Below are 16,602 nucleotides of genomic sequence, written 5' to 3'. Positions count from 1 at the left end.
GCCTCAGTCAGACTGGCTTACTGGCAGTGTGCACAATGTTGTAGCCTATTTCATTCCATTCTAGCCTACACCAGAAACGTCTGGAGGACTGCCTAATGTAGGCTACATACGAGCCTGATGAAGATAGCCAGCTTCTCGGATTTCTTTAACCGAGCCCCTTTCATTCGTCAATTGCCGTCAATTTTGCCCGATCACTTTGTCAGGCTATTTAAGGGTATTGGGGTCAAGTGACTTTTGTGCATTGACAAGTGAGACGTCAATGTATTTTTCCAAAGGCCAAGAGCCTCAAAAAGTTAATATCAAGCCCTGCAATCCAGTGGCCAGAGATGATGACCTGATGCGACACTCCAAGTGTAATAGATCGGGGAGAAATCATAGGGAGAAATTCGCCTTTTGCAACCGACATGCGCAGTTGAGCCTGATTGACAGTTGTGACGTAGGGTGATAATTGGTCTATATACTTTTCTAACAAAATATCTTTTTCTGCATGTTCGTTCATAATTAAATATTTCGCTCGTACTTGACCAGGAGATGGCAGCATTGCAGCGACTACAACTGTGCAATGAAATGAGAGATAATCACTGGACAAGAAAACTGCTCTCTCAGGGTGATTAAATGACAACAATTACCTTTTCCATAATATTTTATTCTAATAATATGTCTTCTTATATAATCAGTATATCTCTATATGACATTCACAGTATAGTACAGCCGGGCCCATCAAGATTCCTACACATTCCCTGTCAAACAGGAAGCTCTCATTAACAAATAAAAGTACAAGAATAAGAAAATATTCTCCATATTTTACACATTTATAAAATGTTCTTTTACAAAAGCTCTCCCCTTTGATTAAAAATCCCTTGTTTATATTCTTCAATCACTTATATATACACATAGTTACACACTAGACCAGACACAGCAGTCTTCAGTGGTGGTGGTGGTGGTGGTGGTGTGTGTGTGTGTGTGTGTGTGTGTGTGTGTGTGTGTGTGTGTGTGTGTGTGTGTGTGTGTGTGTGTGTGTGTGTGCGTGCGCGCGCACAGACAGTGGTCTATAAGCAGATGATACATCATTGGCTTTTGGGAACTCAGGTGATTCGAGGGGCAACTCCACTTTTTGTCCATGTGCAGAGTGTTAAACATACATGAACATCGCATTTATCCTCTAATGATGGTTTCTCTCTCCCATGGAAAAAGTTGATCAGCTCTCAGCTCAGAGAACCACCTGCTACTTCTCTCCTCTCAGAAGATACTGGAACCTCAGCTCTTCCCTAATTGGGACCCAGATCTGACCACCATCCCAAAAGAGTCATAACACAAAGAATGATTGACTCTGCTGTGCTACAGATGACCAAGGGATCCTCTGCTGTCTGTTTCTCTGACCAGCGGGAGGGGATACTTCTCTCAGGCTAGCTACCTCCCCTGGCAGGGAGAGGTGAGTTACGACAGCTGTTATTGCAGCTGGATTCAGACAAGAATACATCCTGACCTGCAACAACCATGAAAACCCCATATTATATAGCTCTGGTGTGGTGGGTTATTTGATCCAGTAGGGGCGTGATTCTCTGTTTCTACACATAGACACACATACCAAAAGACCAACTCACTCTTTTCCTCTCTCACGCACACACGCACACACACACAGAATCTACAGAAAGACAGACATCAACACCGGGAGAACTAACAAAAATCCCCTTGGTAGTTTTACAGTTTCAACCACACACACACACACACACACACACACACACACACACACACACACACACACACACACACACACACACACACACACACAGCCTCAGGTTTACATTTATAGACAGGAGTGGTCTGTGTGAACAAGGTCCCAGTGTGCATTGCTTTAGGCTCTCCAAACATGAGAGGAATTTCCTTATTTTTACCCAGAATCCCCAGCAGTAATAAGTGTGCATGTAAACAGCTGAGTCTGGCAGAGGTCACGACCCCTGAGCTGGAGCTGTAGGTCTGTCCTCTATTGTGTGTTTGTATATTTCCACTCAGCAGAGATTAGGTTGGCGGGAGACTTGGTGGAGAAGGAAGGAGCAGGGGACGAGAACTGGAGGAAAGGAAAGAGGGTTTGAGAAGAGTAGGAGGGGAGGAGGGACTGTGAGTTATCGGTCGACAAGACCAGACTGCTAGTGAGGACAGTGTGGGGTGTCAGGGGACAAGACTGGGACAACAGCCCCCAACACCACAGAATGTGAAAGCTCTGTGAAGCAACCAGTCTGATAATGCTGCGATCTCTTATTGTTCTCTGGGCCATAGTAGGTGTCACACCCCAAAGAAAATATTACATAAATATCAGGAGGTCAAAGGCCAACTCATGGACCAATGGGCACGCATAGTGGTCAGTCAGTCAGTGACATCATAGTGTGCAGTAAATCAACCTGTCTTCTAAGATATTCTTGAAAGTTAAAAGACACGTAAAAATAAACAGCAGAAGCTCCCAGATCAGGTGACTGGAGAGACCCAGGTCATGTGACTCAGGCAATCTAGGTCGAGGATTAGATGGAGTCAGGTGATTCAGGTCACGTGATCTAGGCATGGACAAGTTGAGTGCATAGGAAGACCCAAGGCACTTCCTGTGTGGTGACAGCCACTTCCTGGAATCAAGAATGCCCTGTGTGTTGTTGTTGATGTTCCAGTGTGTGATGTGTACGTCAGTCAGGTCATGATGCCTGCTGGTGTGTCAGACAGCTGCTGCTGGGTTGGTTGGTTGGTTAACTGTACTGGTGCCAGGCATCACTGAGGATGACATCATAACTGTTTCTCTGCTCCACAAGGAGAGAGAGACGTCGTACTACCAACCAGGTCACCAGAGCATCGCCTGTGTCCAGCCTTGGGGGGGGGGGGGGAACCAGAGTGTTCAAGCGTGTCTTAGTTCCTACCAGGGCGTTTGTGGGTTTCAGGGCATTCCAAAGTGTGTGTGTTACAAGGTGATAATGTTGCCGTCCTCTCTCATGCTCTCTTGACTGCTACTGGTTCTCGCCGGGCTGGGGGCGGGGCTTCCGTTCTGGGTGGGCGTGGTCAGCGAGCTGAGCGAGGCCTTGCTGTCCGACAGCGACACACTACTGGGCAGCGACACGCTCTGGGGGAGGGGCCCGTGCCCTGGGGACGAGGCCGACGGGAAGTCGCCGTGGCTACCATTGCCATTGGACACGGGGTGTGGCACGTAGGAAGGCAGGCCGTCGCTCTCAATGATGAGGTCGCCGTCCTCGTCGCTGTCGCCCTCGGCGACGCTGTTGCTGTTGCTATAGTGACTGTGGCTGACGCTCTGGGAGGAGGGGCTGGGGGCGGAGTCACGGGAGACAAAGGAGCCCGCGGAGCCGGTGGAGCTGTTGGCCGCCGATGCCTTGCTCCCACGAAGCACCACGTTGTTCCTCTGATTGGCCGGTTTGACGGTGACAATGAGGTTGTGGCTGTTAGCCACCATCATGTCCGTCACCTGGTCCAGGGATTTCCCGCTGACGTCAATGCCGTTGACTTCCAGGATCTCGTCGTTGACCCCCAGCAGCCCCGTGCTCTCCGCCAGCCCGCCCCTCACCAGCCGGGAGATGAACACGCCCGGAACCTTCTCCACGCCCTGCTGCGTCACGCGCACGCTCACCCCATCTCGGATGTAGAAGCCCAGGGGCTTGTGGGAGCCGTGCTTGTGCAGACGCACACGGCGGTGGGTCTCCGGCAGGATGTCCACGTCGATGATGGAGGAAATCTGCCGGAAGTCCTGGGGAAGACCAATCAGGAGTCCCGGTTTGGCTTTCTGCTGAGCTGGGCGGAGCCCCGCCAGGCCCTTTCTCCTCCGTTGGAGAGAGTTGGTGGCAAAGACCACTGGCTCATCCACATCTACGCACGCACGCACACACACACACACACACACACAGAAAAAACAGAGAGAACACAGTTGAGCTTATTTCGTTTTAAATGTGTATGTATTACCCACACTGCGTTGTTGTTGTATATAATGAGTTCACTCAGTCTGGGGAAAAATCCCCCAAATAACAGACAATGTACAATTCAGTGTGGGTTCTACTGTTTATTATATCTATACTGTATCAACATCGCTGTTCGTTTGTCTGTCTTTCTACAATGCTGTCAGACTTGATTCTTCAGTCTTCCGCCCTCAAGCCCTCCCCTCCCTCCAGCCCACACACACTCAGGCCAGCCTGAGAGCAGAGATAACAGGGCCCTGGAGCAGAGACAGTCAGACAGGGAGGTCAAATGGAGGGATAGAGAGAGGAACATCATGTTGTAGACTGGGTACCAGAGATGGAGGACAGCTGACATAATGGGGATTCCACCTCCCACAGTCTCCCGGTCGAAAATCAAATCAAAACTTATTTGTATAGCCCTTTTATACGCAAGGATGTCACAGAGGGCTTCACATATGCCCATAGGACTGCCCCTCAACCGACCTAAACCCTCAAGGAAGGAAAAACTCCCAGAAAAATTCACTAACGGAGAAAAAAATGGAAGAAACCTTGGGAGGAGCAATTCAGTGAGAGATCCCCTCCTCCAGAGACGGTTGGTGAAAGAGAGGAGCTGAACACAGGCTTAACATAGTCATACAGCAGGGAAGTGTCAATGGGTGTTGAAACACCAAAATCCATTGTTCAACTTGGGTCAGTTGGTAGACGCCAGTATAAAACAGTGGTAGCGACAGGGCTGGGGACTGTGATGAGGAGGGGGGGGGGGGGGTGAAGGAGGGAGGGGACTGGAAAACCCGCTGTCACCCGTCATGGAGACTTTCCGGTTGGAGGTTTCCGGTTGGCGACTAGATCTAGCTTTGGCAGACTGACGGTCAAAGATCAAGAGAGATTATTGGGTTTTAATCCAAGACAAATGAATCAACCTTTCCATAAATCAGGTTAAAGGCACAGTTCCTTGTTTGAAGGGAACTGAGACCATCTCGTCAGAGCATTTCTGACTGCTTTAGAGACCCATACATAACCCCTAATTCAGCCACCCACTTTTAGGGAAAGCTCCGAATCGGAAGTCAGAATCAGAAACAGGTTTATTGCCAAGTAGGTTTTGAAAGACCCAGGAAACTGCTTTGGTCTGAAGGCGCGCGACAATAAACATATAATGTGATAACAAAAACAGGCAGAGTGCAAAAGTGCAGAATCCAGATCTCCTGTACAGTACCAAACTTGCGGAGAGGAATGGAACAGGGCGGTAGGAGAGGTTAGTAAAGGGCTGGATGTCGTTATGGAGAGAACTGCATGCTGGGAAAATGAAATCAACACCTAAGAAAGATGAGGACAGATTCCTCCCAAGATAGCTTGTTTACCGTTTCCACTTCTGTCTCTAAAGGGAAATACACTCAAGCTGAATATTCCGGGATGTGAATGTGTTTTATGCGAGTATAGTATACATGTGAGTTTCAGCCTGTGCGTGAGTATATGTGTGTGTGTGTGTGTACAGACAAGAGCTCTCGTCTGTTTTCCCCCTGTCCTCCCATTAGTGTAGTCCCCCACAGAGAGAGGAGCTCTGTGTTATTAAGCAGTGAAGAAGAAGGAGGAGGAGGAGGAGGAGCGTGTCTGGTCTGGCAGACTCCAGGAAGAGGAGGAGGAAGAGAAGGAGGAGGAGGAGAAAAGCTAGTCTGGTCTGGTAGACTCCAGAGGGAAGAGGAGAAGGACTGTAAGGAGGGCAGGGGCTGCAGACTGGGGCTGCACTGCTACTAGACACATACTGTAGCCATGATGGAGCTTCTGACACCATGTCTGGGTAGACCTCCACCTACCCCATCATTCTCCTCACATATACAGTCGACGCTGTCCTACAATATTCTGGTACGGCACTGCATAATTGTTCGGTCAGCATGTCATGTGATCTTTGCACAGCCTTTAGGAGGATAATATAGTGTTCAAACTCCCAATCTCTTTATTTTTCTCTATCAACCATTTCACTTTCTTTCTCAGCAGATGCTCTGAGCTATATCGACCAACAGGTCTGAGATCAGCTTTGATGGTGAGACATCAAACACTAATGCACAGGCCGGCTGGCCACCTCCCTAAGGAGCACTGTGTTGGTGTGTGCAGAGAGAGAGACAGAGAGTAAGAGAGAAAACGTGTGTGTGTGTGTGTGTGAGAGAGAGAGAGGATGTATGTGTGTGAGAGAGAGAGAGAGAGAGAGAGAGAGAGAGAGTAGAAAAAAAGGGTGTATGTGTGAGAGAGAGTGTGTGTGTGTGAGAGTGTGTGTGAGTGCATGTGTGTGTGTGTGTGAGAGAAAGAGTGTGTGTGTGTGTGTGGAGAGGTAGGCTGACTCAGCTGACAGAGGAACAACAATAAGAGCTGGTTGTCTGCAGCCTGCAGGCATAGACACTGCTGATCCCCTCAAACCTCCCTCTCTGATCCCGCATGCACAAACACACACACACACACACACACAGACGTACTAGCGCAAATGTGCATACACACACAGAGACATACACGTGCACACACACACACAGGCTGACTTTTGCATCAGACCTTTCACTAACAAAGTCAACTATTTAGAGAGATGTTACTGTTAGTGAATTCTAACCAACCATAAGTCTGCCTCCTGTGCTAGTATGCTATAGACTTTCGCTCCCTCTTCCCCCTCTCTCTTTCTTGCTCTCTCTCTCCCCTCCTCGCTCTGACCTGCTCTCTCTCCCTCTTCCTCTCTCCCTCTTCCTCTCTCTCTCTCCTCCCCTCTCCACATCCCATCTCTCCCTCTCTCTTTCATGCTCTATCTCTGTGTCTCTCTATCTCTGTGTCTCTGTGTCTCTCTCACACACACATAACTACATGCTTGTATCAAGCCAATGAAAAGGTGAAAAGGGCATTTAGCTGCCCCCCCCAGCACCTCTCCCCCAGCGACAGGGCCTAGTGTTGGAGGAGATGGTGTTATTGCAGAACAGGAGAGCTTGTTGATAGGAAAACTGGGCTCCACATGGATGTTATTACAGTACGAGATGGTTTGGGTTACTCTAGACACACACACTTTCTAAACACACACACCTATAACCGTGAGTTTACTCTTCATCTTGCTATATTATTGCAGCCAGGAACTCATTACTGAATGAAACCATTCATCCCAGTGGTTATTGCTGTAGAGCAGCAGTAAATGCTTTGCTGGCTGGTTGTCTGGCTGGTTGGCTGGAAGGCTGATTGGCTGGACAATTGACTGACAATGACTGACTGGTTGAGTGGTCACACACTCAGAACTACCTCCACACACACACACACACACTCAGGAGGAGTGGCCTCACCCTGGGTTCCATCTGGAGGCTGAGGCCGTGCCATATGGTCACCATGGCAACCCCCACGCCCCGCGGTTTCATCCCATGTAAACAGACTCCACACCGCCTAACCACTCCTGCAGACGAACACAAGCTACACCTACACCCTTACCTCGAACGTCCCGGGCACCACATCCTGTAGCGCCTCCCACCAAACAAGCTGGAAGGCAGCATTAGCATGAGCCCACAGAGACAGTCACCCAATGAGCACACAGCAGGTGCAAGGCAGGCCAGTGGAGGCTGAACAGGTACACTGACTAGTAGGTCATGTCTCACACACACACACAGACACCGGTTGTGTCTAACGGGATGTGTGTGGGATTAGCTAGCGGACTGTGTCCATCTTTAATCCCCCCCCCTCTAATCTCATCTCAGGATTGCTTCAGGCGCACACACACACACACACTAATGACTGGAATACAATAGACTGTTGTTATTAGTGCTCTGTTTTCTATGAAGCTCTTCATCACATCTGTGTCTGTCTGCATGACATCCTAACCCTCTCTTACAGTCAACATGGAGCATGTGAACTTCCTCTCATCCCTTATTAGCTTGCCCATCTGGGGGGTGGGGGAGGGGGGTCAAACGTCTTTCTAACACATCTTTTTTCTCTTTTCTTTTTTTCCTTTGTCAATGATTGTTCTGTCTCTGTCCTGTCAACACCAAGCCTGGGTGTGTACTGGAGGTTGTGTGGACCAATCAGGTAAGACTGAGATGACCCAACGGCTGTGATTAGCTGAGGTCAGTCTTATCACTGTAGTGCACCAGTCTGACGTCTCCATCAGCTGGTAGCTGACAGCAGGGGGGCTGGAGGCCCTTGTCGCTACATTTAATTTACGATCCTATATTGGCTTATGGACAGCCGACAATACAAGACACGATTTAACACGCATTCTCTCTCTCTCTCTCTCTCTCTCTCTCTCTCTCTCTCTCTCTCTCTCTCTCTCTCTCTCTCTCTCTCTCTCTCTCTCTCTCTCTCTCTCTCTCTCTCTCTCTCTCTCTCTCTCTCTCTCTCTCTCTCTCTCTCTCTCTCTCTCTCTCTCTCTCTCTCTCTCTCTCTCTCTCTCTCACTCTCTCACTCTCTCACTCTCTCACTCTCTCACTCTCTCACTCTCTCACACACACACACACACACACACAATCTCTCTCACCCCTCCTCCCTCCCCCCTCTCCTCCACACCTCTGGCATCTCTTCTATGTTTAGGAGCGGGATAGATTAGGCCCACCTGGAGGGATCTGGATGTAGAGTCACATTCCCTCACAGGCAGTGACAAAGAGTCTGGTGCTGCCCAAACACATCCACCTGCTCAACACATGTTCTCTCTCCCTCTCCCCATCTCCCCCTCGGTCTCTCTGTCTCTGTCTCTCTCTCACATTATCTCCATGTCTCTCTCTCTTTCTCTCTCTCTTCATCCTCTTTCCTCCTGACTATTCCCCTTTCCTCTCTCCTTTGCTACCAACAAAAATCTGTCTCTCCGCGTCCCTTTCTTCTCCAAACTTCGTCTCCCCTCTCTTTATCCCTCCTGCTTGTGAATAATTTATCCCCTGTAGAGCAGTGATGTTGGCAACCAATCGGTAAAGCTCCCGTCAGCCAATCAAAACTCGCAGGGACAAAGACAGAGATAGCACGTCTTAAACGTAGACTCTCTGCTCATGTAACACACACTGTGCTTGACACATGACTGCATAAATACAAATACACCATACACAAAGACATGTGAACACAAACAATGGCATGTACCCACACACACACACACACAGGGGCAGAGTGTGTCCCTGGGGTGTGTGTAGAGCAGGAGCAGCTGTGTCAGGCTCAGTTGAGTGCACGCTGCAGGGGGACCAGGAGGGAATATCGGCTAAAAACAACCGACGCATGGCCCATAGCATGTGCGTGTGTGTTTAAGGAGGACGGCTCGCTGGAGGACATGTTTCGGGGAGCTGTCTATAGGCCCTCTCGAGAGGTTAAGCAAAATGAAAACCCTTCCTTCCCTCTTTCTCTCCTCCGGATCTCCTCCGCCCTTCCTATCCTTATGTATCTATACCTCCCCCCCCTCTCCTCTGCCCCTCCCCCCCCCCACTCCCCTGCCCCTCCTCCCCCTCCTCAGCCAGTGTAATGTGAGTTAGCGTGTCATGCTCCAGCATGAACAGCACACCAGCCCCATGGTGAAATAACTCCTCCTGATTGAGACAGATTTAGAAACAACAGGTTCTCTCCAGCTCCCTCCCTGATGTCTCAGCCCCACACAGACCTCCCTCCCGGGCAGCATCTCACCTCAGGCTGGGCTGGGGGTTGACGGAGCTGTGGGGGCGCTGGTGGCACTAGAGGGGGTTGGGGGGGGGGGGGGGGGGGGTCGCTGGGGGCCGGTGGCACTCGTTGCACCGGGGGGCTGGATCCAGGGTGGAGCTTATGGGGCTCACATGGAGTGGCTGGTGGAGAGTGTGTGTGTGTGTGTGTGTGTCTAGCAGTGTGTGTGTGTGTGAAGTATCTCATGTGTGGTGTGCCTCATTAGTCACCAGTGGGAAAGTGAATGGCCTCTATGAGACATGAGCTCATGCTAAAAGCCTCATCCATTTGATCCACAGCACTCACTGGCATTACTCGTGCCCACTAGGGTGTGTGTGTGTGTGTGTGTGTATGCCTTCAGTATTAGGGCCCACTAGGGTGTGTGTGTGTGTGTGTGTGTGTGTGTGTGTTCATATGGCAGCATTATTAGAGCCCACCAGGGTGTGTGTGTGTGTTTTCGTATGCCTGCAAAATCAAGGCCCAAAGGTGTGTGTGTGTGTGTTCACTATCCAGACGCCGCCAGTCCAACCAGCACAGAGCGGGGTCCTCCTCCAGTCGAGCCCAGCTCTGGGCACGCCGGTCCACATTGTCGCAGGTAATCAGTCACACACACACACACACATCACTACTGAGATATCTTATTTTGTCAGTGACATGTTGTGAAGTGACTTGCTACCACTGCACTCACGCATACTCACAGCAGGTGAGAGAACCACACTCTCTGAGAAATAGAGAGAGAGAGAGAGAGAGAGAGAGAGAGAGAGAGAGAGAGAGAGAGAGAGAGAGAGAGACAGTCAGGCTGCAGAAAGATATTCTTACTGAGATAAAAACCAGATCCTTTTCCTCATCTCCTATTCTCTCCTCTCACCTCCTCTCCACCCACTAATCTGAGATTGAATGAAAATAAGAGCATGTAGAACACTCTATTAAGTTCCAGGGTCATTTCTATGAAGAATTAAAGCTGTAATCATCCAGCACCACACTCTGCACAGTTACGGCTGTCATGACGATAAGACCCGAGTAGAGATGAGAGGTTCAGCTCCCCAAGTAAGGGACACACACACACACACACACTTCCAGGGTGACTGAAAAGAGCTGAGCTAAAACCCTGAACCAGAGCTAATCTGAGTTCTTATTTTGTCCCTGAAAGAGGAAAGCAGTATTTAGCTAATAACACTAATAAGATGACGGTGTCAGGAGCGTTTCTGAACACTGATGCCCACTCAGTCTGGGCTGACCCAAAACAACAGCCACCATTCTTCTCATTGGCATTATTACGCAAACCAACAACGCTACGCAACTCGACCGGAACACAAAACAACAACCCAGCACAACAACGGCCCAGCGAGCCAGGAGAGTAGCGCAGCCGGACAGGGAAGGGGAGGCTGGATGCTTCAGCCATGGGATTGGAATGCAACCCTGCAGCAGAACTGTTGTGGATCAGACCCATGCTGAAAACATTGAGTGGTTGGGAGAAAGATAAAGCGACTGATTTTGAGCAGGGCCGAGGGTGACCGAAAGGTACAGACGGTGCCAAGAGGAGGGTTATTGATAGACAGAGTTATTGATAAGTCCAAGAAGAGGAGCCCTGATCCTTTCATTCTCTCGCTCTACCCATTTCCCTCTCTCTCTCTGTCTCTCCCTCCCTCCATTTCCCCCTGTCTCTCCATCTCTCTCTCCATCTCCCTCTCCATCTCTCTCTCCATCTCCCTCTCTCTCTCCATCTCCCTCTTTCTCTCTCTGTCTCTCTCTCCCTCCATCTCCCCTCTCTCTCTCCATCTCTCTCAATACATCTCTCTGCATTCCTCAGGTTGGCTTGGTGCCAGATGACTGTACCCACCCAAGCTGGCCAGGCTTGTAACAATGAACAGCACCCAGGCATACAAGGAAACACACACACACACACACACACACACATATACACATAATCACAATACAACTCCTTCATCACCAGCTCTCCAGTCACTCCACTGTTGGCTCACACACACGTGGAACACTAAATAACAGCCAGTCATGCGGCATGTCAACAACTTCACAAAAGGGATTGTTGAGACATTGTGTTCCCTGCCAGGACCCGAGGGCCAGCCAGGTGTGATCCTGCAGAGAGAGAGAGAGCTAATCCAGCCTGTCCTCACACAGGTGCTGAACCCCAGTTAACTACAGACACACAGCAGAACTACAGACACAAACATGGAGATTTTAGGAGTCCAAGCTGTCCGGTTAGAGAACACCTTCTCCATTCCCTTTTCTTCCCTCCCTCCTTTCATCCCCATCCCCAGTTTCCCTGTCCTCCCTCCCCCCCCCTCCCTCTACCCTTCTTCCCCCTCTCCCCTCTCCACCTTTTCTCCCCCTTCTCTTCCATCTCCCCCTCCCTCCATCTTCCCTCTTTCTCTCACCTCTCTTCTGGATGATGATTCGGAGCAGCGGATTGGCTGAGGATAGGGCCTTCAGGAAGTTGTCGTCGTTGTTGATGGGCAGGAGGTCTCCTTGCACGTCGGCGTATCCCAGCAGCACCTCCACACCGGGGATGCGGTGTACCGTCTGCAGCAGCCGGTAGAACTCCTGGAACCCTCCGGAACCGGTCCTCTTCAGGGCAAAACGCCTGTACTCCGCCTCGAACTGCCACACACGAGGATACAGGAACACAACACGGGAGTTATAATTGGGCTTACATAGTAAGCTAGAGTACCTAGAGTAGGTACCTAGAGTAGAAATGGTTAATCAATGGAAGCTAGTGACACGATACAGCAGAGTTGACACTAGAGAGTCAATGCAGTGGTCGGCCATGTAACCCAGCTAAACCACCACTTCACTCTTTCTGTGGGGTCGGTTATAGCTCAGTGGTTAGAGCACTGGAGGTTCAAATCGCCCCATGACCGTTGCTTTGGATACACGGGTCTGCTGAATGAAAACTTGACTTCTCTCTCTGCACTTCCCCAAATGCTCTTTTCAGTTTCTCTGTTTTCAACCACAAATGTTCAAACTTCCTCCAGCACACACTGGCTTCCTCAACCAGGCAGACAGACATCGTGCAGATAGCAGCACCAGGCAGGAGAAGAGACATAAATAGATAGAGGGTGGGGGGGGGGAGAGAGAGTGAGAGGGTGAGGGGGAAGAGAGGGTGAGAGAGATAGAGAGAGAGAAAGAGAGAGGTACACATTGTCTTACTTAGCACTTTCCCACCACCATTTCTGACCTGACACATATGACTGGTTAAGAATGCTACCGTTCTGGAAAGCTGACATTTCTACAGCAGCAGAAACTGAAAAAAATGAGTGTGAACGTGAGATATGAACTCCTGGGTGGAACTGACCTATGTAACATAAGTATTTGGTAATTGGTGGTTATGAGGGAGAGGAAGTAGGTGGCTCAGAAAGAGGCTACCAGGAGTTCTATAGGAGCCTGCCCAACCAATCCCAGGCCCTGTGTGACCAGTCAGGAAAGGGTAGAATCAGACAGTGAGACGGCAGGATTTCATTTAATCACTGATGCAGTTATTCTCACCCACCCTATTGGTACATCTTACCCACACACTTAAACCTCACCCACTGTGGAACAGACTGGTGCAGACATGAGAGGACGTACAGGGGAGAGAAAGGCTGGAGAGAGGCAGGAGAGGAGAGAGCGAGGCAGGAAAGATAAGCAGCAGAGACAGGAGAAAGAGAGAGTGAGAGACAGAGAGAGAGAGAGAGAGACAGAGAGAGACAGAGAGAGAGAGAGAGAGAGAGAGAGAGAGAGAGAGAGAGAGAGAGAGAGAGAGAGAGAGAGAGAGGGAGAGAGAGAGAGAGAGAGAGAGAGTAGAAAAAAACAAATGAGTGAATGGTAACGAAACAAACAGGTCAGGAAATACACAGGGGAGGGGGAGACGGGGATAGAAACATAGAGGGAAGAGAGGTATATGGGATAAGGTCGGACCGGAACAGAATAGAGTTTCCATGGCTCAGATGGGGGACTGGACAGAATCTAGCCTACATAGCTAAGATCAAGGACAAAACAGGATGATCGAGGATGACCATACCCTGATTGGAGATGGACCCACCACAACACACATTAAAGACAAGGAGACCACAAGAGAGGAACCGGTTCTTCTCTATCAGCATCCATTACTAGAATACCTTTTCAGCCCTTCTCTGAAAACAAGCTTTTTATCTAGCAGTATCTGAATGTGAACTGCCCTTGAAAGAAGTATGAGAAACAGGGAGCAGGAAACACAAGGTTTGTTTTCAAACGTCCTGATGGTTTTACAGAGGGGTCTGATGACTGTGTACACCCTGACCTGTCCGTATTCATCATACAATGACATGAATAGAAAGAAATAACAGCCCTAATTATTTTGAGTATAATTATTAGAAAAGGTGACAGACAGAGTTGTATTTTAACAATGAATCAATTCAAGGAAGTTTGTCCAGGGGCTGTTCCTGACCACATGCATATGAGTGATCACTAATGAGTCAGTTGGTGTCCAGTACAGTACTCCTCCCTGCCCTCCCTCACGACCGTGTCTCCTCCATGACTAATCAGCAAGGCCAGATAGGCTAATTAGCTGTTTTCATCCCGACTTTGCTCCGTTGCTGCACCGGAGGCTTGCGCTAGAACACCTCACAGAGGATAACAACAGCCGCGGACACAGCGCTCCCAGCAAACCCGAGCATAGAACAGACCGAGTAAGCTGTCATCCGCTAAAAACACAGTGGAAGATAAGACAGACACGCTCTGAGCTCGCGCCCAAACCGGAGAGACGTACTGACTATAATGTTATGGATGTATACCAGTTAATGTCCCCTGGTCGGAAGGGATTTGTACCCCATATATAATCCAAGCGAGCGAGTCGAGATGAGAAGCAGAGCTCTGCAGACAAATCCCATTTAGAAGCTACGACAGGAAGGTTTGATAGATAGCCCTGGATAGATCGAGGGTGTCATCCATGCACGCGCCTGATGTAGTAAGCTCCGAGTCAATACCCCCGCTGTCCGGTTCCTCGGTACGCATTGCCAATAACAAGCTATTAACATAATTTGCTTGTCGTGTGCTGTCTTACCTTGCTCTTGACCTCCACCAAATTGTCCGTGTGTTTCAGCGGAGTCCTATGGTTTCTTGACATGTTTGCGCGATGTGTTCCCGCGGATAGAACCATCCACGGGCTTTCCTAGAAACAGGATAGAACGGTACGTTTGTCACTCCTTCGTCAGCGCGTAGGCTCGCAGCAACATGGGGCCTGTGGCAGGTTTTCACGGCAGGTAGACTACAGCCAGCGAAGGGTCCGTCCGGTACAGTAGCCTATCGGTCTATGTGGGAAAACGTTCCTTCAGAGCTTCGCTGCCGCTACCGTTGCCTCAATAACAATGACGTCAGATGGGCATGCCGCTTGGAGGCGGGGGTGGGGTCACTTGCTGTGTCCTTTAGATGTTCTCGTTTCTGTTGATACCCTAGACAGGTGGGACCAATTCCTAAAAATAAAGAGATTTTAATCATAACAAAAGAAAGGGGTAGGCGTACCGATGTTACTGTGAGTCAGTGACGGTACACTTCAACTCCAGTCGTCCGATGATTAAGATTATTTCCGACAAAAGTGACTCATGGACTGTAATAAAAACTTCAGCAGGGGTCATGTTTACTTTCGATACTTCCCAGGGAGAAATAACTTACCTTGGAAACAGTCCTTGATCCGACTTCAGAGTTATGTTCTATGTCTACCCACCCTGCCCTCTGCCCCCAGGCCCAGCCCAGCCCAGCCCCCCTAGTCTCCCTCCCTTCTCCAATTTGAATACCTCAGCCAACCGTGGCCTGGGCTCAGTAAGCTGGTGTGTTGCAATCGGTCCAGTACCACACTGTGTCAGTCTCTCTCTCTGAAGAGAACATGGAGTGAGAGAGGTGGGCCTCGGGCTTACGTAAGAGACTCACATCTCTGAAAAGAAGACCAGCGCTCTGGAGAGAGAAAAGAGGAGACCTTGGCCAAACATTCCTACTTTCCTCACCTCTCTCCTCCTCTGTTCCTGGGTCTCCTATGTAACTGTCTGTGACAATGGGGAGATTAGGAATTCAGGAATGCAGAGTGAGAGAGAGACAGAGAGATAGATAGAGAGAGAGAGATAGAGAGAGAGAGAGAGAGAGACAGAGGGAGAGAGAGAGCGAGAGAGAGACACACACACAGCCCCCCTATCTGGAGGATTTCTAAAAGAGTGCCATGAAATCAGGGAAAAACTGAATGTAATGTGACCAGCCTTGAAATCCTATTTGTAATATGTGTTGTCCATCTCAATGTAGCTATTTACTTAGGTTGTTTTTGTTTTGATTCGTTGTTTTCTGTTCTTGACACTGTTGCCACCACATGTTCCGGACAATACTGAGTGTCGTTTCCTTATGTTGTTTTTAAATTGTGTTGTTAATGTATGGTTGTCTGTTGTTGTGCATCTTGCTTTGGCAATACGGTCGTAATGACTGTCATGCTAATAAAGCTAAATTGAATTGAATTGAGAGAAAGAGAGAGAGAGAGAGAGAGAGAGAGAGAGAGAGAGAGAGAGAGACAGACAGAGAAAATGAATCTCGCTGCCTGTGAATTTCGCACACCAGGTCTTTGATCTTCACAACTCTCCTACCTGTGTGTGTGTGTGTGTGTGTGTGTGTGTGTGTGTGCAAGAAAGACAGACAGAGAGAGAAACAGAAAGAGAGAGAGAGATGGAGGGGGGGGGGCGAAGGCAATATCCTGAGCTCCCCTCGGAGAGAGCTTCCTGCCAACGCCATGTCAGCATGCAGGTACAAACACCTGGAGACAGAAAGCCTTTCATCATCTGACTACTGAAGACACAAGTTCTGGAGATGCTGCAGACGCTCAACCAACGAGCTGACCAAAATAGCTTTTGACAAAACAAGATTCCCCGTTGAACACACGCCCATATTTACGAGAGGTAAACTATGTTGTCCCTCCTTGCTCTCCCCCCATCCTCAGCACCTCTCCCCCAGCCAGGACAGAGAGAGGGTCTGTGTGGAGGAGAGACTGTGTAACAGGGTCTGTTTCACCTCCACATCCCTGCAGCCACACCCTGGA

The 16,602-nt window shown here is 49.5% G+C and overlaps 1 protein-coding gene across 1 annotated transcript; it reads right to left on the bottom strand.

The window, feature by feature from the left end:
* Positions 1 to 625: 625 nt before the first annotated feature.
* On the bottom strand, positions 626 to 14,881 carry pard6a (par-6 family cell polarity regulator alpha). The gene is made up of 3 exons (XM_084673135.1): positions 14,596 to 14,881; positions 11,954 to 12,176; positions 626 to 3,855 (listed from the first exon to the last, which is right to left on the bottom strand). Exons 1-3 carry the CDS (start codon positions 14,689 to 14,691, stop codon positions 2,942 to 2,944), a joined length of 1,233 nt encoding a protein of 410 aa, XP_084529261.1. The 5' UTR covers positions 14,692 to 14,881; the 3' UTR covers positions 626 to 2,941.
* Positions 14,882 to 16,602: the final 1,721 nt, after the last annotated feature.

This window comes from Hypomesus nipponensis, chromosome 14, assembly GCF_054491055.1.
Source record: "Hypomesus nipponensis isolate SF chromosome 14, ASM5449105v1, whole genome shotgun sequence".
Lineage (NCBI taxonomy): Eukaryota > Metazoa > Chordata > Actinopteri > Osmeriformes > Osmeridae > Hypomesus > Hypomesus nipponensis.
The sequence above is the reverse complement of the archived record's forward strand: the minus strand, read 5'-3'. Positions and strand labels throughout refer to the sequence as shown.